The following is a 24,480-nucleotide window of genomic DNA, read 5'->3' as shown; positions in this document are numbered from 1 at the left end:
TTTATTTCTCTTAACAGTGACTTTTGCAAAACAAAGTTTTGCAAAAGGAGTGGAATTTTTTTTTTTTTAGTATTGACAGACTCCAATTTATATGTGTTTTTTTCCTTTAAGGAATATGCTCTTGTTATTATATCTACAAACCGTCAAATCCAGGTCATGAGATTTTCTCATGTTTTCTCCTAGAAGTTTTACATTTAACCTTTGGTTCTATAATCCATTTTAAGTTAATTTTTATACATGGTGTCGAGTTTATTTTTATCTTTCAGTACTTCCACTTTGGAAAAGATTATCCTTTCTTGATTGGTTTATCTTTGAACTTTTGCCGAAAGTCACTTGAATATGTGGTCTATCTGACCTCTCTATTCTGGTATTAATCTATGTGTTTATCCTTTTAAACACCACACTACTGTGATTATTATGGCTTTATAAAAGTCTTAAAATCCAGCAAAGTCCTCCAAATTTGTTCCGGCTACTATATAATTCCTTTACCTATACATACAAATATTGCAATACACTTGTAAATACGTGCATAAAACTCTCTGAGATATTGATTGAGATTATGTTGAACCAAACATAAAACTGGAGAAATTTGTCATGTCTTCCAATCCATGAAAATGAAATATATTTAAATTTGTGTATGTTTTTTATTTTTCCCATTACTATTATGAAGTTTTAATTCTAACATTTTGAGTGATTTTTTTTTCAGATTTAATGCTAAATAATTGATTTGGGGGATGCAATTATAATGGCATTAATTTTTTTTTATTTCAAAGTTAGATTGTTAGACTTCTGCTTTCTGTTCTGATATGTAAAGGCTTTGGAAGTTATCACTCCCATTTTTACAGCAACAACAATAAAAACAAAACAAACTGAAAACTGAAGGGTATGCTTCCTTTTTGTTTCAGATTTTATATTGTAAAAAACTGTCCTTTTCCTGGGGTATTTAGTGCCGTGTTTTAAACATTTCTGTTGCTTTGGGTGCCAATTTCACTTTTTGAAATGGCCTCCAAGCATAGTACTGAAGTAAGGTCTTGTGTTCCCAAGTGCAAGGCTGTGATGTACCTATCTTGCAGAGAAAATACATGTGCGACATAAGCTTCCTTCAGACATGATTTGCAATGCTGTTGTACGTGAGTTCAATGTTGATGAATCAACAATATGGTACTTCCAGAAAAAAGAAAAGAAATTCCCTGGTGTGTCTGTATTATCGAGAAAGGGCTAAAGTAATGTGTGTAATGCATGGTGAAACAGAGGAAACAATGAAAAAGCAGCCACATTTGTGGATTCAGGAGATGACAGCCGACAAAAACTGCATAGCAGCGATCGTTGTGAGATTTAGAAATTTAGGTTTAGGAAAATGTTAACCCCACTCAGCTAGCACTGGCTGGCTTGTGTGCTTAAATGGCAACATGGCATGAAGAATGTGCAACTTCAGGCAGGGCAGAGACAATAGTTCAGGAAACTGTAGAAGAAAGTTAAAACATCTCATAAATGTTCTGCAGGTAAAGGGTTTTGTGCTTGAACAGGTTTTCAACACTGTTGAGACTGGCTTATTTCACAGAGACACTGGTAAGGGAACAATTTTTAAAAGAGAACAGAATAAGTGAGCCTATATAATACCACAGTGTTTCTGTTAAATCTATTAAATGCAAAACGCTGTTATACTCAAAAAACGTTGTGACTAAGGGTTACCTTTTTCTTTACCTTTTATTTTTCTTGGCAGCAATACTTCAGTACTCATTAATTCAGTGTTTGTGGCAACTTTATAACCATGAAAAAAGAATTAACTTGTAAGTGTGCATTAAGGATTTCAATATATATATAGAGAGAAATACATGTAGATGCAATACCCTAGCTCAATTCTCTGAGAGAGCCTGGAAACAGTGATTCCTCAATAGATATGAACCATTTGGGGAGCCTGGGTGGCTCTGTTGGGTAAGTGTCCGACTTCAGCTCAGGTCATGATCTCACAGTTTGTGAGTTTGTGCCCCACGTCAGGCTCTGTGCCGACAGCTTAGAGCCTAGAGCCTGCTACAGATTCTGTCTCTCTCTCTATCTGCTCCTCCCCCATTCATGCTCTATCTCTCTCTGTCTCTCAAAAATAAATAAACATTTAAAAAAAGAAAATAGATATGACCCATCTAGCATGCAATTCTTAAACTTCTAGGTACTAATCTGTATGAAAAGGGGATCTGGGGGGTGCCTGGATGATTCAGTCAGTTAAGCATCCATCTCTTAATTTTGACTCCACTCATGATCTCATGGTTGGTGAGATCAAGGCCCACATCGGGCTCTGTGCTGACAGTGCAGAGCCTGCTTGGGATTTTCTTTCTCTTACTCTCTCTCTTCAACTCCCCTGCTTGCTCTCTCTCTCTCTCTCTCTCTCTCAAATACACGTTAAAAAAAAAAAAAGAAAGAAAAAAAAAGGGCGTGAGCACCTGGGTGGCTCAGTTGGTTAAGCTTCTGACTTTGGCTCAGGTTACGATCTTGCCATCCATGGGTTTGAGACCTACATCGGGCTCTGTGCTGACAGCTAGGAACCTAGAGAGCCTGCTTTGGATTCTGTGTCTCCCTCTCTCTCTCTCTCTCTCTGCCTGTCCCCAACTCGCACTCTATCTCTCAAAAATAAACATTAAAAACAAAAGAGAAAGAAAAGAGGATTTAGCTTTCTGTGAAAATGGATGTTTATAGGGCCATGGTAGTGAAAGTACACTGAATATACCAAATGTACCAAACATAATTGTACCAAAAATTAAGAAGTGCTAAAATATGTATAAAAAAGATACAAAAGCCAAATTATGGTGCTTTCACTGACTAAATCTGGAATATAAATTGAATACTAAAAAATGATAGTGACTGATAATTACCTATTGAATAAAATATAAAACAATGACTATAAGATATTTATATAGTCTCAAATACTCTCCTACAAAATACTTATTAAAAGTGAATGGAATGGAGCACCTGGGTGGCTCAGTCAGTTAAGTGCCTAGCTCTTCTTTTCAGCTCTTCTTTTCACGACCTCAAGGTTTGTGAGTTCAAGCCCTGGGTCAGGCTCTACACTGACAGTGCAGAGCCTGCTTGAGGCTCTCTCTGGCCCTTTCTCTGTCCCTCCTCTGCTTGTGCTCTCACTTGCTCTCTCTCTCTCTTCCTATCTCTCCCCCCTTTCTCTTTCAAAATAAATAAATAAACTTAAAATAAAAGGGAAAGGAAATATATATTAATTTATAGTAATGAATCCTGGAAGACCCTACTTTAAAAAATAATTGATCATCATCAGTGTTTGGACAAATTCAAACCACACACAGCCTGAACATATGCATGAGAAGAATAAGACCTCATTTTCATTACATTCCTATATAATTTGAATCTAACCATGAGTATGAATCAAACACACTCAGATGAGAAGCATTCTATAATGACTTGTAACTTTCAAAAGTTTAAGAGTTATGCAAATCAAGGAAAATCTAAAGAAATTTCACAGGGAATAAAAGTAAAAATATAGGAATACTAATGCACACGATTCTGAACTGCATTTTATTTTACTATCAATTACATTGATGGTACAATTTGAGAAAGTTTATCTGGGGTCTGATAATTTGATGACAGCAATATGGCAGCATTGCCATAATTTCATGATGATGATTACATTATGGTTATGTAGAAGAATGACCTTCATTGTAGAAAACAATGGACTTTGGGTAGAAAATTTATCATTAAATCATTTGCAAAAATTCTCTTTACACTCTACTCAAAACTTTTCCCCAAGGAAAAAAATTGAAAATATCTCAAATGAAAAAAGAAATTTGAATGAAGTAGTTACCTATAATTTTACATACAGCACCAGTGAATGATACAAATATGAGGAGGAGAAAATATTTTAAGTATTTCACACATGAGTGCAGAATTAACCTTATATTACTGACACATAAGTAAATATTTTAGCAATATGTTTTGTGTCATTTTTGTAGCACTTTTCCCTAACATTTTTATATATGGTTCTTTATATTATACCTGTCAAAAGTAGCTCAGGGGCTCAGAAAGGGAGACGTGTTTACCGAGGAATTTAGTGAACAGTGAAAGTGACATTTAGGGAAAAACAATGAATAAGTAAAGGTAAGCCTTATGGAAATATTTTAGTTGATTTCAGACTGAAACGGAGACTAAAAATTCCTCCGAATTCTGATACGGTCTTTTCCCCTTGGGTGTTTACTTCTTGCCTCCTTCTGAGCGGGTATTAGATTTTCAGCTGACACACTGAGTCCCCTTCCCTCCAAGATAGAAAAGATCTGTGGACTCCGGGAAACACTACCAGTTGTCCTTTCCTCTCAATTCCAAGGAACTGCTAGCCTGCAGTGACCAGGTGGAATCTTCCACTTGCATCAGCCACCAAGAGGGAAGAGTGCCTCCCAGGAGCCTGGGTCCACCCGGCCCACACAATCCTCTCATTCCTTCCTCATAAACCGGAGCCTTCTGACTCCTTGTGCCACAAGCACTGGCCACAGGACAGCGTGCAGAGGCTTCCTCGGGACAGCGGAGCAGGAGCAGCCCTATGCTCTCAATGGCTTTGCCACTGTCACCTGCTGTGTCCTGCAAGCGGCTCAGAGGGACTAAAAGCAAATGAAGGGCATGATCTGATTTGCCCACAACGGTCAGGACATTGATTTGCTCCCATAACCTGAGACCTGATACCAAGAAGCTTCCCTGTGAGACCGTCCTGTGCTGTAGCTCCTCCTGGAGAGGGGGCTTCCCTGGCGTCTACGTTAGCTTGACCTGTGCTACAGTGTGAGGACCTGTGTTAGACTCAACTGCTCCCACACAGCAGACACTTTGACAAAACTGTCAGTTAATATTGATCTCATCTTGAACATTACCTTCAAATATCATGCCTGCTTCTTCTGCTTCCATTATCAATACCTCAATATTCATTCTCACGGGGTTCCCTGGCCTGGACCACTACTATCCCTGGTTTTCCATTCCCTTCTCCTCCATCTATGCCATGGTTTTCCTGGGAAACTGCGTGGTGCTGCATGTGATCCGGACAGAGCCCAGCCTGCACCAGCCCATGTTCTACTTCCTGGCCATGCTGGCCCTCACTGACCTGTGCATGGGGCTGTCCACAGTGCACACGGTGCTGGGGGTCCTGTGGGGACTCAACCAAGAAGTTAGTTGAGATGCTTGCATTGCCCAAACTTACTTTATCCATGGTCTGTCCTTCATAGAGTCTGGGGTCCTTCTTGCCATGGCCTTTGATCGCTTCACTGCAATCTGCAATCCTCTGAGATACACATCCCTCCTGACTAACAGTAGAGTCATTCATTTCATGGTGGCCATTTTGATGAGGGCAGCTTTGTCCATTCTCCCTGTCATCATTCGCCTGAAGTTCTTCCATTACTGCCGCCCTCACATCCTCTCCCACTCTTTCTGCCTGCACCAGGACCTGCTCCGGCTCGCCTGCTCTGACATCCGCTTCAACAGCCTCTATGCCCTGGCTCTGGTGATCTGTACCTTGTTGTTAGACGCTGTGCTTATTCTCATCTCCTACGTTTTCATCTTGCACACAGTGCTGGCAATTGCATCCCACAAGGAGAGGCTCAAGTCCTTGCAGACCTGTGTGTCCCACATCTGTGCTGTCCTGGTCTTTTACATCCCCATCATTGGCCTCACCATGGTGCACCGCTTTGGAAAGCATCTCTCCCCTTCGGTTCATGTCCTCATGGGCAACATCTATATTCTCTTTCCACCCCTGATGAATCCAATCATCTACAGTGTAAAGACCCAGCAGATCCGAAGCAGGATGAAGAAGTGGTGTTCCCTGAAAATGTAGTAAAACCCTTGGGTTTGATCAGCAAGAATATTTTAAGGTCAGAAGAGTAATGCTACTTCCCATGTGTGAAACAACTTACAATTTGAATAACTTATTGGAGGGTTTGTTCTTTTATGAGGTCTTGGATATTAAGGAACTTAAGAGATGTTCTAATTCAAGAGAGAAAATAGAACTAACTTTTTCCAATACACATTCCAGAAAAGATTTCTGAATGTCTGCTATAGGATAATCATGGCCATTATAGATGTAATAATAAGTGTCTTTGCATTTTGTTGACATGTTCTTGAAGCGTGTTTGCCATATGAAAATTGTGACCCTCAGTTCAACAATATTTTCATTCCACTTAGACACACCACTGTCTAAAATTTTGGAAACATGCCTATTAGATTATTCAATTAATTGGGACTTCTATCAAAACATATAATATTGTGTAATTGGACTTGTTTTATTCCTAAAGGTGAAGTGCGGAACATATGAATCTACTATGCTAAGCCTTCCCCCACTTTTATTACTTTTTCCCCATTAGTGGTAATGCAAGTCTATTACAGGAATTTTGAAATAAAAAGATATCCCATCCCTCTATTCCAAAGACTTTATTCTTACTTCTTTCCATGCTATAAAGATGTGACTTCATTCCACATTAAATGTTCATTCTTCATTTTTTCACTAAATATAATGTCAAGAGACTCTGGCCGAGAGCACCTGGCAGTACCCTCCTTGTGATGAAGACTGGGATAAAGATCTGTGGGAACAGACCAGCAAGCACCCCATTTGTCTGGGGCACAACCAACTACCGTGGCAACATAGTTACGGAACATAAGAATAACCTGTCTTCAGGCATGCGTGTTCCCAAGTCTCTGCCATATGTTCCGCCATGGAAAAACAATGGGAATGCACAGTAACTGAATATCTATCTCATCAAATGCCAGATCCTAGAAGACTCTTGCTTCTTCCTGATACCAGTGAGTTCTTCATTTTTTTTTCTCCTAGTCTAATTATAGAAAGATAAACTGTGACTTTCAAACTGACAAGTACCTTTTGCTTTTTTTCTCCTTGCTTTGAGTCTCATTTCATTTGATGCAGGAAAGAACCTTCAAAGTCAGAAGAACTGTTTCAAATAAAGCATCAACATAGATTTAAAAAAAAAGTGGAAAAAAGTAGAATGAAACCCATTGTTGGAGGTTGACTTAACACATTTCAGGTTTTCGAGACACCTGAGTGGCTCACTCAGTTAAGCGTTTGACTCTTGGTATCAGCTCAGGTCACAATCTCACATCTCACGGATGTCGAGCCCCACATCAGGCTCCACACCAAGCACAGAGCCTGCTTGGCATTCTCTCTCTCTATCTCTCTCTGCCCCTCTCTTGCTCTCTCTCAAAATAAATAAATAAACATTTTAAAAGAACACTTCAGGTTTTCAATATTTGTTTATTACTGGACCCCTAAAACCTGGTTCTTGAGTCTCAGTGTCATAGAAATGAACACTGAAAGGGAGAGAAAAAAATAGGCAGAGTTTATTAGAGAAAGCTTGTATACAAGGGAACCAACACGAAAGAGGAATGTCGCTCTCAAAAGGGTAGTGTGTACAGCTTATAAAGGCACTTTTCCAAGGTTTGAAAGCCTTGGAGTAGGGAAGTGTCCTTCAGTCCCATGATCATTAGCTTATACACATTACTCTAATGGCCACGAGGCAATCAGGATGCCCTTCTTCACAGTCCAGATTTTTTTAGGGTGTCTGAAAAACAGAAATACTTATGCAGGCAGGCTTAAAATAGTCATTTCTGTTTAAACTCTTTCTTTTGTTTTTGTTTAAACAACTGTTAGTCCCTAATGCTCTTGTCTCTTGTTTGTTCTCTTTCCTGGAAGGAGGTATTTGTCTCTAAGCCTATGGAAACTTTTAACACTTGCCACAGATCAGAGGCTTTACAGGAATTATGTTCCTCTTGTTTTCCCTATACTGCCTCATGTTGATAGAGAAGTAAATACAGATACAATGTATGTAATGAGTGTGATCTAAGTGGATAGGTGTGGATGTGTGGATGTGGGTGTATATCCCCTCATTCCTTGTCCTCTGAGTGGTGCTTTGAGTAGTGATTCCCCAGTAGCAATGTGCCTAAATAATGCCTTCACTGTCTCTCTGCCAAGTGAACCCTAATCAACACAAAGTAGGAAAGACTTTGGCTTAATCAAAATCTAATTCTACAAGCCTCTAGGGTTTTGAAATTCCATTCTGGTGATATGAGTTTATGTGAACTACTTTTATTAGATTTAGGGCCCTGATGTCATGTACCTTCTTTGTGTTTATATCACTCTTCTCCAAGTCAATAGAAACCACCTTAAAAATAGAGACGGAAAAAAAGGATGGAGGTCTTGCAGAAAAGCCCCCCAGCCTCAGCTACAATGCTCTCTAATGAATGCTGCTGCACACCATCAATAGTCACTGCAAAGTCTTAAGGTCTTAAGGGCACTAGACCATCTAAAGTCGACAGTGTCTTTGCTGATAGCACAAATCCTACCAGGAAAATCTTGCCAGCCTTGCAAATGTGCCTACTGCATCATCTGGGTTTTCATATGTATCATGAGGGACTTTAAGATAATATCAATTAGAAAATTATGGATTAAATTGTCATTTGGTGTTCTTAGTTTCATTCAACCATCTTTAAATATGATCTCACTTAAGTATTATGACTTATTATATTTTATTTTTCACTTACACAAAATCTGCCTAACTGTAATGATCTACCCAAAACATAGCTTAAGTTTCCATCTTCTCATATGTCCAACAAGGTATCTCCTTGGCATTCTAAGAGAGTACAGATTATTCAGTGGTGCCTGGGTAGCTTAGTCGGTTAAGCGTCAACTCTTGATTTCAGCTCAGGTCATGATCTCATGGTTTGTGAGTTCGAACCCTGCATTCCACATTGCACATTGGCAATGTGGAACCTGCTTGGGATTCTCTCTCTCTCTCCCTCTCTCTGTCCCTCCCCTGCTCGTTCTTTCCCTAAAACAAATAAACTTAAAAAAAAAAGAGAGTATGGATTATTCAGTTAAATAATATGCAAATTGTTAAAATATGCTAAAAATGGACTGCATAAAATTAAGTTGAATATTCTAGAAGAACTCTAATATAACATAACATTAATTTGGTTTAAACTTTGCAGTTGAATTTACTTCAAATACATTACTCAGAAGGATTGGGAAAATCGTGAATAAACTCTGAGAATACACTTCACTGTGCTTCACGATGCTTTTTATTTCTATGACATTATAAAATATTGGAGACAGAAAATTTGAACAGTGTCTTTTAGCATATATTGGAAAGAAAGGTCATACTTGAAAATAGGTACATATTTCAAGAATTAGTGGTCACTGGCCTTAAGTGAAAAAAATGGATGTAATTTTTGTTTCTAGGGACAATAAAATTCATGTGTTACATGTAAGTTTTCAAATAACTCACTATATTAATTAAAACTTAAAAAATTACAAATTGTTGATTTTGTAGTTGACATTTCTAGAAAACCAGGATCAGAGGATAATATTTGAAAGACAAGAAGTGTGCACAAAATGAAAGATTTTGAATTCAATACACATATTTGCTACCATTTGTTTGATCTTATATTTCCTGCACCTTTCTACAGTATTCCTCATAGCTTAAATAATTTTAAAAATTATTTTCATAAAGGAGAGAAATGTTGTTACAGAACAAAATAACATATTTTGGTATCACACAAAAACAGAAGAGACCTCTTATAAACCAGTTTCAACTGATTAAAACTCTGTAATATTCTTTTATTTTACCACATTTTCTCCTTTAGAAATCAAATACTATTATAGTTTAGAGTTTTCTTCTGCATTTTCCTTTAATTCCAAAGCTGTTTAGTTCAGCCAGTCCTGCCTTCAACAATGAAAATAAGGAACTTTGCCTGAAGACTTCCACCCATTTGCTGATAGAAGGCTCTTACTCAGGTTCTGTGTGTATGTGTGCATGTATGTGTGTGTGTGTATGTGTGTGTGCATGTGCGTGTGTGTGTGTGCGCACGAAGCATTCATGAGCAACCTACATAGTTGTGGAAAGTTATGCCAAAGCAGGTGATGAGTTTCATGATCAAGAAGTCCAAATCCTACACTCTATAGATAAGGGAAGTAAGCCCCAAAGATGTCATAAATAATGGCCATGAATAATGAGAAGTATATTTATCCAGGATTTTACTAGAAACTGTTCTGAATCCACAGACTAGATTAGTGCCCTTCAATCAACCAAGAAGCAAGAAACATAAGTAAAAATTAATTATATATTCATTAGGAATGTTCCTATAGAGTAAGAATTATGGTAGAATCAGAGTTCCCAACTTCATGCTGTGATTGATTTTGTAATGATAGTAATAACAATAATGATAATACACTTATGAGGAAGTTTTCCTTCCTTCAGAAACCAGAAGGTGCCTTCCTGAGGTCAACAACTCTTTGCTATGTAAAACAACAAAAGCTATATTAACCACTCATTAATGTTACGGGATATCATAGGTAAAATAGTTCTACTGAGGCAGTATTAGGATTATGAATCAGTGTAACTCATTTTGTGTAAATGTGCACTTTTTTTGTGTAACCAAGGTGAAAATGCCTCTATGATCCAGCTTATTATGAAAGACCAGGTAGTTGATCCTATGTTTGGTCATTTGCTTAGCACCAATCGGTTAAAATTAACCACCAAGGTGATTTCTAGAAGTAAGAGATTAAGTGAAAAAAAAAGTCCCTAAGGTTTTGTCTCACAAGTGTAAAAGCATCTTCCATGTGTTTAGATTAGCTCTTCCTGGGAAGACCCCTCAGTTTCCACTTCTCCCTTTTAGCTTCATGAAGTTAAATTATGAGTCCCTGAGTATACTTGCAATGGAGTCCTGGTTTCAGTGCTTACTTCTTTCTGATATTCATGAATTCAATTTTAGAGGCTATTCGAAAGCTGGAAAAAATATTCTATAGTCTATGAAGGCAATCTGTCACTAACTACATTCCTCAAGAGAATTGCATCACATAGCCTTTCCCACCTCTGATATTGTATTTGTCCTGTATTAGTCTCATTGGGAACAATTTTTTTTTATAACTGTGTTTGGCTACATTAGCACGCCAGTGTATGCACATGAGAAGATTGGAGAACTGGGATTGTGAGTACACAGAGAAATGTCAGAAAGGGTCTAAAAGGACAGTGGGAAAGTGCCACTTGTAATTATTTATGAGGAATTACAAAATTCTAAAAGGAGCAGAACAATTGTCAGAATTTCATGTGGGACATGAGGAGCATAAAGAAGGGATACTGAGTTCATCCTGGTCTTGTTAGCATTTTTGACTAGTATTTCCCCCTCTCTTCCATGGCAAATCTCTTCATATCTTTAACCAAAGCAAAATACATCCTGACTTATGTGAGTGTTTGAAGAGAATACTGAAATAAAAACAGTGGAAACATATTCTTTCTAGATAAGATTCTTAACACTTTTCGTACACTGATTCTTCACTTTTCCTAATCTCTACCCTCTCTTCTCCATGCAGATATACATCTGGAAATAGTGTCAGTGAATTTGCATCTCCATTAAGTTTCATGCATTTCTGATGTTAAATAGATTGGGGGAGGGGGAAGTAAAATACTAATTAGTTCCTACTGTGATGTATTTAATAAATAGTCATATGTTGGGGGCATAAAAGAAGAATTTTGAATTTTGTTTATAACATCACACAATTCTCCACAGAGGAGGTGATGTTTGAGTTGAGAGTTTAATAATAAGTATTTGGCAGACAAGAAAGACCAGGAAGGATAGGAGGAAACCTGAAGGAAATGATAGAAGCACAGGAATGAATTACTTTGCAGAATTCTAGCATACGTTTCAACGTGACTGATAAGTTTGCAAGGGTGATTCAGTGAGAGTTAGCAATAATATTAATAGCGCATATGGAAATAGTGAAATTAGGAAATTGCCTATTCCTAAGCATTTCGTCACTGAATATACCGCTGGATTTGAAAGATGGCTAGTTATTCTATTTTCTTCTACAGGAATTTAGGATTTCCCCCCACCATCTCCAGCTATGCACAATAAAAGCTCTAGTTACAAGAGTCCTGAACCTAGTGAGGTATATTGGCTAGGTGACTGGCAAGTCTGGATTAAATAAAGATGCGTAAATCTAAAACCCAAATCAGATTTTTCACTAATTCTCCCTGCTCCCTGAAACAGAGGACCTTCACCACAGCTGGGACTGTTACACAGGGGATTTAATGAGTATGTCTTGTCTTTAGGTTAGATTTATGGAGAGGTGATAGTTATGTACTCTTAATCCGTGGTTATTGAAACTATGGATTCAGTAATATTTCTGGACAAGAGGGATATATAGAATGAGTAGAAAGAGATCCATGGAGAGGAATACAGTTATTAATGGAAGTTGTGGCATCAACAATATAAAGGGAGTCAAACAAAGCAACAAGGAGAGGGTATTTTGAGACAGGAAGAAAAATAGGTTAGAATGTGACACAGAAATGAAAAACGCATTTCAAAGAGAAAATATAATGACTACCGAACAAGTATCAACAGAGTCTTCTGAAAATTTATCATAATTTCATTGAAGTGCCATTTAAATTTTTTCTAGAAAAAATGGACTTCAAAGAGTTATGGATACAAAGGTTTATGAGAATGGTGTGGAAAATCACTTATTGATTTAAGAAATACAGCTCGTCATAGTGATTCATGGAAGGATTACAGTGGCAATTAGAATAAGATAGAGAACGTTAGCAGGAGGAAACCATGACACATATTATAACAAAGTGTGTTTAAACCTGTAACATAAAAAAAAAAAAAAAAAAAACCATATGTCAGAAGGAAAAGAAAATACAGGGTTTGGGGAGAAAGCTAATGAACAAACAAAAAAGCTAATTGTTTAGAAGAGAATATAATTAGGAATAGTAGCTGCCAGAGAAGAGCTTCTCTTTCTGCTGGAGTAAAGGATGCCAGAGGAAAAGAGGTGAGAGTTTGTAACATTGTAACCAACATCTTACCATCAAGAGAGAGGAGCTATTTATAGAGTTGAGGGGGGTGGGGGTGAATGAATAGAAATGGCTGGAAATCAGCCAGGGAATTAAAAGCTACAGGATTTTCATGGGAATCCTTCCAGAATCGTGATTTTTTCTCCAATATCATTAAGCTTCTCTGTTGGAAAAACAGAATATATAGATTATAATGTGAGATATTCAGGCACAGGGGGGTAGACAGTGAAAGGAGCAAGGATGTGGTGACAGGTAGCAAAGGAGCAGCTAATGCATTATAGCATGAGTAAAACGTGAGAGAAATGTGAATCAGAAAGAGGTGGTAATGGCAGCAACGGTAACCAGTGAGAATATGGGTTTCACATTAAGGATTTCTGTGAGGTTCTGGGGCTTGAAAATGAGAATTAATGAAGGAGAGCTATATGGTCAGAGAGATTGGTGTATTCCTTAGTCAGTAAAGAGGAGTGGTGATTTTAAGCAAACAAATACACAAAGCTTTTGAATTTATAGCCCTTAAAGGACTGAGGGAGTACTGTGGTGGATGGAATTTTGGTTTCATTTACAATGGGGTTTCCATGATGCCCCCAAAATAATTTTGCACAAGCCTGTTGAAGGAAGAAAATCTCTGTTCACCCAAATTGAGTAAAAAGTAAACATCACACTGGGTGGGATTGCAGGCTTCAAGAAGATAGTTGGAGAAATAGTCATGTAATATATCTATCTCTCTAAGTAATTTTATAAAAATATAAACTGACTCCTTAGACATTCACCTTTTGGTAGAATTAATAGTGCACTAAGAGGCCAAGTGGTCAGAAACAAATGTTTCATGAAGAATCATATAATCAATTGTGAAGCTTTATAGAGTACTTCCCAAACATAAGATTCTAGGATGCTGGGGTGCAATATATCCCCATCAGAGGAGAAATCAACTTTCCCTTTGGCATTAAGTCATCCTCAGAGCAAAGCCTCCTTCAGGCTTTGTATGTTGTGGTCATAGCCCAACTGTGCTCTGTCACAGCTGACGGAGACACCAAAAGGCTCAGTTAAGTGTGAAAAAGTAAAGATGGACTGGTGAGAAGACAGTTTCCTTGGAAACTAAGTTCTTCTTCTCACTTCAGAGAAAAAAAAAAATCAGTACATCATAGGGGCGCCTGGGTGGCGCAGTCGGTTAAGTGTCCGACTTCAGCCAGGTCACGATCTCGCGGTCCGTGAGTTCGAGCCCCGCGTCAGGCTCTGGGCTGATGGCTCGGAGCCTGGAGCCTGTTTCCGATTCTGTGTCTCCCTCTCTCTCTGCCCCTCCCCTGTTCATGCTCTGTCTCTCTCTGTCCCAAAAATAAATAAAAAACGTTGAAAAAAAAAATTTAAAAAAAAAAATCAGTACATCATATACTTATAATTAAAATGTGCCTGATTGAACAAATATTCTAGATAATGGTGTGTGTGTGTGTGTGTGTGTGTGATGAGGTGGGAATTGAATAGTCAGGATTAGGAAAGTAAGGGTGAGTAAGAGGAATACCAAATGTCAGGAACAGAATAATTAGATCAATCCAGAGAGTTTACAAGTGGTTCCTGTCTGTAGATTCTGGACATATCTGAGATCTAAACTGATTGAATGACCACATATCAGTGACTAAGGAGTTCTCTCAATCCTGGATTACCTAGTAATCACCTAAGTAAATGCTTAGAGCAGCACACAAGTGGGGTTTTCAATTAAATTGATTTTTCAATACAGAGATAATCTTGAAGGAGACCACCTAGCTTTTGCATATATATACACATTTTTTGTACCTTCCAAAGGAATATAAGTTAAGACTTAGCATTGTATTTTCATTGAAATTCAGCAAATGAGAGAATAAATTTTGTCAAAATGTCCATATATCTACATCTTGCCTCGGTGGACCCCTTGGAGTAGAGGCTCTTAGAGAAGAATTAAATTATTTAGAGGAATGGCCAGGAATAGCTATTGCAAATATCTATAAAGTGATTTTTTATCATTAAGCAAGAGGTTAGAAACCCAGGAACTGGATGCAGGGTATAGTTGAACCATAGGGCCAAATATCCCAGTGTGAAAACGGAACCCCAAGATAGTCAAACAAGTTCAGTCTCATGTTCTGATACAAGTGAGTTCTGTACCGTTGTTGTTTGGCTGTCCTGATCTTGGCACAGAACTTCATCTTCGTAAAAAGCATTCAATAAAAAGATGTTGAAATTAACTTAATTCCAAATTAATATTGTGCCTACTTTCAGTATGTGAGAGGCAAATAAACTTTAAAAAAATTACACTAATGCTTAAATAGGGGAATTGCCAGCGCACGTGAAATTTAAAACATGTTCTGCCACTTTCAGAGCAGAATGATGGCGGAGTACAGGGAGCCTAGCTGGGTAATAGTTCCCAAAGGTGGCTCATTAGAAATATGCTAAAACTGGTTATTTAAAAATTTTTTTTGATGTTTATTTTTGAGACACAGAGAGACAGAGTGTGAGTGGGGGGCGGGGCACAGAGAGTGGGAGACACAGAATCTGAAGCAGGTTCCAGGCTCTGAGCTGTCAGCACAGAGCCTGACACGAACTAGAACCCATGAACCGTGAGATCGTGACCTGAGCCAAGTCAGACACTTAACTGACTGAGCCACCCAGGTGCCAAAATTGGTTATTTTTTATTAGAAATAATATCATAACCTGAATCCCACTGAAAAAATATAATTACTTATTTACTATTGCATAGTGTATTTGAAGTATAGATGTTCAATGGTTTTGATACTTTCTGATTTATTTTAATAAAATAACATTAAGATCAGTTTTCCTGTATACATATGAAAATGGAAATGTTATTTTAATAATAGAAAAACTTCTTGATGAAATAATCAGAGAAATATTTGATTTGGGGCTCTTATTCAATCAGAAAAAAATATCCCGAGTTCAATTTTCAAATGAGAAATAAATTTTCCAATGAGCAAATCTTGTAAAACACTTTAGTCTAACTTAAGTTTGTCTTATTTATTCTTTGTCATGATAAATTTTATTTTTATTTGAATTATTTATCTCTAAAATATCAAATTTTATCTACATTTTTTCAGAAAATTTCCTTAGATTCCAACTTCGGGATAAAGGCAGATTCTAAATACACCGTTATAATCTCTTCTACATGCTCCATATGCATAATTTTACACTACAGCTTGTCATGTGGCATTGCCACAGGCAGATCATTGCTTCCTGAGGTCAAAGTCCCTACTTCATGACTTCTTGTTTGCGTAAGAGAGAGAATAGCTCCTCAAGAGTGAGTGTTTCATTATTGTTATTGTTGTTATTTTACTTCTGACTGCCTGACTGAAAGATTTTAAACTTCTTTGGTAAAAAAAACAAGAAAGAAGTTTAACATAGAGCATCAGTTAAATTCCCCAATCCTATCCAAGATAAGTCATCTAGGGAGCCTGTGTCTGCATTCCTAGACGCATTTAATTGTCCCATCAAAAAATGACTATGTCTGACAAACTGCCATTGAAACCACACTCAGCCTCTGATTGTATGAATGCAAGTGAGAAGAGAAAACAGCAGACAGACACTCAATGCACACTGGCACTTTGAATCAGAAGCTCTAAACCAAGAGTCTCTAAAACCAACATGCTCAAGCTCAATGGCACAGTCTTCATGCCCTCAGTGCTGACACTGGTTGGGATCCCTGGCTTGGAATCTGTGCAGTTCTGGATTGGAATTCCTTTCTGTGCCATGTACATCACTGCTCTGTTTGGGAATTCTCTGCTCCTGGTCATCATCAAATCGGAACGCAGTCTCCATGAGCCCATGTACCTCTTCCTGGCAATGCTTGGAGCAACAGACATTGCTCTCAGTACCTGCATCCTACCCAAAATGCTAGGAATATTCTGGTTCCATTTACCAGACATATATTTCGATGCCTGTCTCTTTCAGATGTGGCTCATCCACACCTTCCAGTGTATCGAATCAGGAATTCTGCTGGCCATGGCCCTGGACCGCTATGTGGCCATCTGTGATCCCCTGAGACATGCAATCATCTTTACCCACCAACTCCTCACTCAGATTGGGGTTGCAGTGACACTCAGAGCAGTCATCTTTTCAGCTCCATGTCTCATCCTCATCAAATGTCGGCTGAAACACTACTGGACCACTGTGGTCTCCCATTCATACTGTGAGCACATGGCCGTCGTGAAGTTGGCAGCAGAAGATATTCGAATCAACAAGATCTATGGTCTGTTTGCGGCTTTCATTATACTTGGATTTGACATAATCGTTATCATACTCTCCTATATCCAAATATTTGTAACTGTCTTCAATCTGCCTCAGAGAGAATCTAGGCTCAAAGCCTTTAACACCTGCATTGCCCATATTTGTGTCTTCCTTGAGTTTTATCTCCTAGGTTTCTTCTCCTTCTTTACACACAGGTTCGGGTTCCACATTCCACCCTACATTCATATTCTTCTGTCCAATCTTTATCTGCTTGTCCCTCCTTTGCTCAATCCTATTGTGTATGGGGTGAAAACCAAACAGATTCGAGATCGGTTGTCCAAGATTTTTTCACTCTGAGGATCCATTTTGATTTCTCACTATCTTACTTGATTTCAAACAAAAACAACCACAAAACAGTGAAAAAAACATTGTTGATTAAAGTCTATGTTTTCTCAAGTTCATTGTGCACAGGAATATAAAATTATAGTTTTGCATTCAAGAAAGTAAGGCTCTGACTCCTATTTTAAAATTTTCACTTGTTTTTTTGGGGCGCCTGGGTGGCTCAGTCGGTTGAGCGTCCGACTTCAGCTCAGGTCACGATCTCACAGTCCATGAGTTCGAGCCCTGCGTCGGGCTCTGGGCTGATGGCTCAGAGCCTGGAGCCTGCCTCCAATTCTGTGTCTCCCTCTCTCTCTGCCCCTCCTCCATTCATGCTCTGTCTCTCTCTGTCTCAAAAATAAATAAACGTTAAAAAAATAAATAAAATAAAATTTTCACTTGTTTCAGATACAAAATTAATTGAAACACACAGAGATAATCATATCTATTCCACACATGACAGACAAAAGTTATGAATACATTTTTGAAGCTCAATCAGCCCTCACTCACTAAGACAGACATTTCTTAAAATCAAATTAAATATTAATATTTGGCCTCTGTTTACAAACATCAAATGGCCTTTTTGCTACTACATAAGAAATTCAGTCTAATATATTATCATACTAATGTATACGAAACTAAATCTATCATTTATTTACTATCATTTATGATCACACTTTGTCATCCTAAAGTTCTTTACTGAGTGATCATGAATTAAGCATTAAGTGCAGATTGAGATTTTTAATTTATGTATCAAAATGTAATCATAATTTCTTCTTTCCCCCCATAGTATTTCACACAGCCTTCTATGGGGGCATATATAATATATTTATTAAATACATTACATTCCAATAGAGAAATTTGAACTGAAGACAAGTGAAGTAAATGTGGAATGATTAGCAGTGAGCTTACTTGCTTGTTTTGTGGTAAGACCTTATAAATAAGCAAAATAATATTTTAAATAGCAAGTTTTATAACTTTATTATAGCAATCATAATAATAAAATAAATAAAAAATTTAAATGTAAAAGTCATCAGGCTTGTCACGACAACTATGTAAGGGAGATGCATGATGATGGCCTAATAACAGTATGAGATGTAGATTTCGACCCTCTCTCTCATTCTATATCCTAACTCTTGGGTAGTGCATGTTCACATCATGCTTTGATACAAACCTGATATGTTCACATTGTGTTTGGTTGATGAAGTATAGTGTCAGAATTTATGAGGGCAAAAAGTAGCAACTTCATTATATTAATGTGTTCAGATTTTGGAATAAATTTTTCACATGGAGACTTGGTCATCTGTCACACACAAAATTGTGTGGGGTTTTCACTATTAACATTGCACTGCCCATTAATTTCAAAGATGATCAATAATCTGTATAGTGCCAGAAGTCAGGATTTTTCCAATTGGACATTTTTTCTTGCTTTTAAGACATTAATCTCTTCAAGAGATATCTCCATCTCTGTTACTTTTATGTCTCACACTCATTGTGATATACCCTCTACCTGGAGCCTCTGTCTCTGATTCCTTTATGGGTGGAATCTTCATTCTATAGGATTAGGCTCAGAAATTTCTTGGTATCTTCCCCAGGGTGACTTAATTGAGGTTTCCTTTTGGGCTCTGTGTTATTCTTTGCAATCCATAGCAGTGTGTACAGTTCAAACCATATCATTTTAAAATGCATCTATAGTTTGGGGGATTACACTGGATGTCTAATAACTTAATATTTACCACTTAGTGTCACTTAACTTTTTGTCATATATATATATATATATATATATATATATATATATATGACACTAAATAGTGACTTACACTATCTTTTACTGGTTTCATTGACTTAGTGTTGCATTCACTGGCATAAGGAATTTTGAAGGATGGTCTAGGTGGAAAAAAACAGCCATAAAATCCGTTTATTCTAATGTTTAATTTATGAACTAAAACTCCCTAGTACAGGTATCTACTTGGTGGCTATAAATATGATACAGAAAAATGTTGAGTAATTCATCTTCATATTTCCAATGCCTCATAAGGTTCTGACCCTTGTATATAAGAAATACAATTTTACTGAATAAATGTAAGAATAAAATTTCATTCAATATCTAGTTTCATTCTTATATGAACCCTATAAAATATTTAATGCATGTTAAAGATGATGAGCATGTATTTCCTCAGCTTGGGTGGAAATTACAAGTACCAAAAAAGATAAAAGTAGGATGAAATCTGTAGTTTTGGATTTCTACTGAAGACATCAGTGAACCTCAAGGTTTCCAATCTGGGTTGATATATAGAAAAATATATACAGGTATAATTTACGTAACATGGGTGTGAGTGTGTATGTGTGCAGGAGTGTACGTGTTTGTACTCTCTAGCACTTTGTCCTCTGAGATGGCCTTTGAGCAGTAACTCATCAGTATCAATGAGCCTAAAAGATGCCTTCATCACAAGGTAGAACACTCAGTTTATGGGGTTGTGAAATTCCTTTCTGGTGACCTTGAGTTTATCATATGAACTAACCCTTTTGTAGACTGAAAGCCTTTCTTTGTGTCTAGATCTTTCTTCTGTAAGTAGATATAAACTGCTCTGAAGGTAGGGAAAGATCTGATTAATCCCTGGCTCACCAAAGCTGTAGAACCTGATGGTACAGGTTTCACTGAAACTCCCCACCTCTGAGCATGAGTTCTGTTGATGCTGCATATCGCTAGAGTTTGCTGCATACTCTCACTCCCCAAACCTCACAGTATTTTCAAACAATATCCCAATTCCTCTAGGACTAATCTTTCTAGCCCTGAAAATTGCATGCCATTCTTCAACTATTATTTTACATCTTTCTCTGAAGGCTTTAGGAAGACATCACTTTGCAAATTCTGGGTTATGTTTAGAATGCTTTTATTTATGCATTCTTAGTACTATACCATCTAAATATTATTACAAAGCTTTAGTTTTCTATTATTTTCTGGTCACACAAGATTCTGTCTGAGTATAATGAGTAACTGAAAACATGGCCTAAAGTTTCACTTTCTCAAATATCTAGCATAGTACTCAGAGAGTTACTGATTGTAGGATCAACAGGTATTTACTAAGTAACACATTGGCGGATTTGTGATGACACTGGTTACCTGTAAGATGCATCATTTAATGGGCTGGATTTTTCACATTTTACTTATTGGTAGTTTAGTATGACGGCAAAAGGAAAGAAACAAAGATATTAGAGGGCATTCTGTTACAAGGTTAGGTCTAAGGGGAAGTGTAATTGTTACTCATGAAATAGAGGAATGTCATTTTACTTTTTACTTTTTTTAAGGGAGAGAGAGAAAGTGAGTGGTGGAGAGGGGCAGAGGGAGAGAGAGAGAGAGAGAAAGAAAGAGAGAGAGGGAGTGCCTCAATCAGGCGCCACACCCAGTGCAGAGCCCGATGTGGGGATCGATTCCATGACCCTGAGATCATGACCTGAGCCGAAATCAAGAGTCAGAAACTCAACTGACTGAACCATCCTGGCACTCTGAAGACTGTCATTTTAGTTAGATAAACCATCCTGGGTAAAAGATAAACCATCCTGGGCAGCATTTCACAGTATGTTAACTTTGGGGGAAAATTAGTACAAAGATACTCTTTTAACTAATATCCATTTAATAGAAAAGGCAGATTCCTAAATGTCCATGTAACACTAATGACGTATGGCTTTTAGTCTGTTTTCTGCTATACCAACACATTTTATTTCCTTTGGTTAAATTCTATGCTCATCAAGAATTATATAATATATACTTTGAGTAATTTATGAATTAATTCTTGTTTTTATAACATATCTTTTAGGTAAATAGGATGTATAGTGTTGAAATATGTAAAAATAAATGTAATAGCATTATAAAAATTCCTATGAAAACATATTCATTATTTTGAATATTATATATATATGAAAATATAAATATTCAATATTTTAAAAGGTTTAAGTACAGCATAACAGTTTTTAAATACTTTCAATTGAATTTGCTTATAATATATTAATGTGATTGGGGAGAATTTAATATGCTCTGAAAGGATTCTCCTTCACGATGTCTTTAATTTCTTATTGAATTATAAGGAAGGTGAGACAAAAAGTTTTGGGAAGTGCTTTTTTTTTGGTATTGTTAATGAAAGAAAAACACACCTAGAAATATAAAAACATTTTAGGAGTAGGTATCCACTGGTCTTACATTAAAAAACAATGGCATTGGGGCCCCTGGGTGTCTCAGTCGGTTAAGCGTCCGGCTTCGGCTCAGGTCAGGATCTCGCGGTTTGTGGCTTCAAGCCCTGCCTTGGCTGTGTGCTGACAGCTCAGGGCCTAGAGCCTGCTTCGGATTCTGTGTCTCCCTCTCTCTCTGCCCCTCCCCCGCTCATGCTCTGTCTCTCTCTCTCTCTCAAAAATAAATAAAAATTTAAAAAAAATTTAAAAACAATGGCAAATTATTATAATTTTGTCTCAAATTAAAATAAATTGTATAAGTTCCATATATGACTTTTCAATGATTCCTTAGATTTATAAAAGTTTATCATATTGTAGAAATTGCTGAAACCTATGGAGAAATGTTAAATCAGAGTATTATATAGCAGAAAGGTGAGACGTGTCCAATGATTAAAAATTTGCATTCCGTACACATATTAGCTATCACTTATTTAGTCCTATATAATGTGTTCTGTCCTTTTGTACATGGAGTTGTTTTGATAATTCTAAAAAGTATTGTTTCTATAAAGGAGAGAAATAGCACAGATTTAAATAATATGTTTAGTGTCCTACAAAATAATATGTTTAATGTCCTACCAGTTTGACTAACAATTTATAACTTTCCCTTTATTTTATCATATCTTCCTTTTAACAGATAAAATAGATTATGTTTACATCACTAGGGGAGAAATTCAAGTCTTAGACTATTCTCTTTGCATTCATTATTTAATTCCAAAGCTGCTCTTTCTCTTCTTCCAATCCCATCACACCTCACACTTCACACCTCACACCTCATTCAAATAATTGAATGTAAGTGTATGATCCACGGCATTTGGAGAACTGTCCTCAGTTTACATTAATGTCTATGGACACTGGGAAAAAGTAATAAGATATTTATAAACTACATGAAGTATATATACATATACTATATTTTATATATAATCATAAATGATATATACGTATAAATGACAATTCATAAAGTATATACATATTTTTAATGTTTATTTACTTTGAAAGAGAAAGTGTGAGTGAGGGAGGTATAGAAAGAGAGGGAGAGAGAGAACTCCAAGCAGGTTCAACTCTATGAGCACAGACGTGGGGCTAGATCTCAACACTGTGACTATGACCTGAGCCTAAATTAAAGTCGATGCTTAACCAACTGAGCCACACAGGTGCCCCAAGTATATACATATGTGTTTTATGTACTTATAACCTATTCTCTTCAATCAGGCTTCTACAGGAAAGATCAAGACCCTCTCATGAAGCCTTCCATCACATTTCCTGAACTGAATGTTCTTTGGGTTCTCCGTGTGTATGTGAAGTTCTTTGGTGAGCTCACATAGTTGTGGAAAGTTAAGGCAGGGCAGGCTAAGGGTTTCAAGATTAAGGCCTATGCCATCGCTTCACAAATATGAGAAGGCCCAAAGAAATAAAAAAAAAAAATGGTCATGAGTAATAGGAAGTATAGTTATCTAAGACTGTACTAGAAATTTCTCTGAATGTTCAAAATGTTCTATCCCCTCTCAGACTGCGAAGCCCAAAGGGAAGTGTAAATGCATTATTTGTTTAATAAGATTATTTCTATTCAGAAAGTTATAACTGCAGCGTTCCTAACTTTCTGGTTTGGTTGATTTTGTAATGACAGAAACAACAATGACAGCAATAACAATAATAATTATACATTTATGAGAAAATCTTGCTTCCCTCAGAAACCACAAAGTACTCTCTCCAAGTCAACAACTCTTTTTCTATTTAAAACAGCAAAGTCTATATTAACCACACTTTAATACCACAAGATATTCTAGGTAAAATAGTAAATACATGTACTAGAGACAGCGCAGGAATCAGGAACCAGCTTAGTTCATTTTTTGTCTAAAGTAACAGTTTCTGGACACCTGGGTGGCTCAGTTGGTTAAGCATCTGACTCTTGGCTTTGACTCAGGTCTTGATCTCACAGTTTTGTGAGTTTGAGCCCCACATCAGGCTCTGTGCAGCTGGCAGCACAGAGCCTACTTGGGATTCTCTCTCTTCCTCTCTCTCTCTCTGCCTCTCCCCAATTTTCACTGCCTCTGTCTCTCTCAAAAAAATAAGCTTAAAAAATTAAAAAATAAATAAAATTACAGTTTTCTGATATAATAACAGTAAGATGCTTCTATGAGCCAACCCAAATGAAAGTCTGAGTAGCAGATTCTGGATATTTGGAGTTGCCTACCATTAGTTCATTAAAATTTACTGCCACCAGTGTGGTGTCTCAAATTAAAGAACAGTCCTTTGTGGAAAAAAATCCATGGGTTCAAATAGATAGTTCAACACAATCAGCTATTGTTGGAAAGACTATTTCTACCTCTCTTTTTCAACTTCACGATATATTCAACTTTAAAGTTTATTTATTTATTTATTTTGAGAGAGAGACAGAGAGAGAGAGAGAACAAGCAAAAGAAGGGCAGAGAGACGGGGAGAAAGAGAGAATCCCAAGCAGTTTCCACACTTCCAGCAGTGCCCAGATTCAGACCTTGAACTTAAGAACTGTGAGATCATAACCTGAGTCAAAACAAAGAGTCAGATGTTTAATTTACTGAGTCACCAAGGTGCCCTGATATATTCAACTTTAGAGTCCATTGAAAGCCTATATGTTATATGATGGCATTATTTGCCCCGTTTGTTACTAACCTCAGTGTCAGACAAAGACTGAGATCTCTTCTGTAAAAACTTTGTGGGATAGGAACAGAAACAGCTAAGATTCAGGGAATAGAGGCAAACACGTTTTGGATTTTTTAAATATATCTTTATGCCAAAAAAATTAAGAAGCAAATAAATCTAATTGTGCTGACCACAGGGAACATAA

General features: G+C 37.1%; 2 protein-coding genes across 2 annotated transcripts; both read left to right on the top strand.

Moving 5' to 3' along the window:
• The first annotated feature begins 4,885 nt into the window (after positions 1-4,885).
• On the top strand, positions 4,886-5,827 carry LOC147576726 (olfactory receptor 51V1-like). Its single transcript, XM_086679436.1, is given in 1 exon segment — positions 4,886-5,827. A coding segment is annotated over 1 exon segment (942 nt).
• A 10,642-nt stretch (positions 5,828-16,469) lies between these two features.
• On the top strand, positions 16,470-17,408 carry LOC112865427 (olfactory receptor 52A5-like). Its single transcript, XM_025928525.2, has one exon. The coding sequence runs from the start codon at positions 16,470-16,472 to the stop codon at positions 17,406-17,408; it is 939 nt and encodes a 312-aa protein (XP_025784310.2).
• Positions 17,409-24,480: the final 7,072 nt, after the last annotated feature.

Source organism: Puma concolor, chromosome D1, assembly GCF_028749965.1.
Source record: "Puma concolor isolate L17-30 chromosome D1, mPumCon1.1.hap2, whole genome shotgun sequence".
In the NCBI taxonomy this organism is placed as follows: Eukaryota; Metazoa; Chordata; class Mammalia; order Carnivora; family Felidae; genus Puma; species Puma concolor.
The sequence above is the reverse complement of the archived record's forward strand: the minus strand, read 5'-3'. Positions and strand labels throughout refer to the sequence as shown.

Bases quoted from the DNA above. Each gene is read 5' to 3' on its own strand.
- LOC112865427 (XM_025928525.2), top strand. From the start codon at position 16,470: ATGCTCAAGCTCAATGGCACAGTCTTCATGCCCTCAGTGCTGACACTG.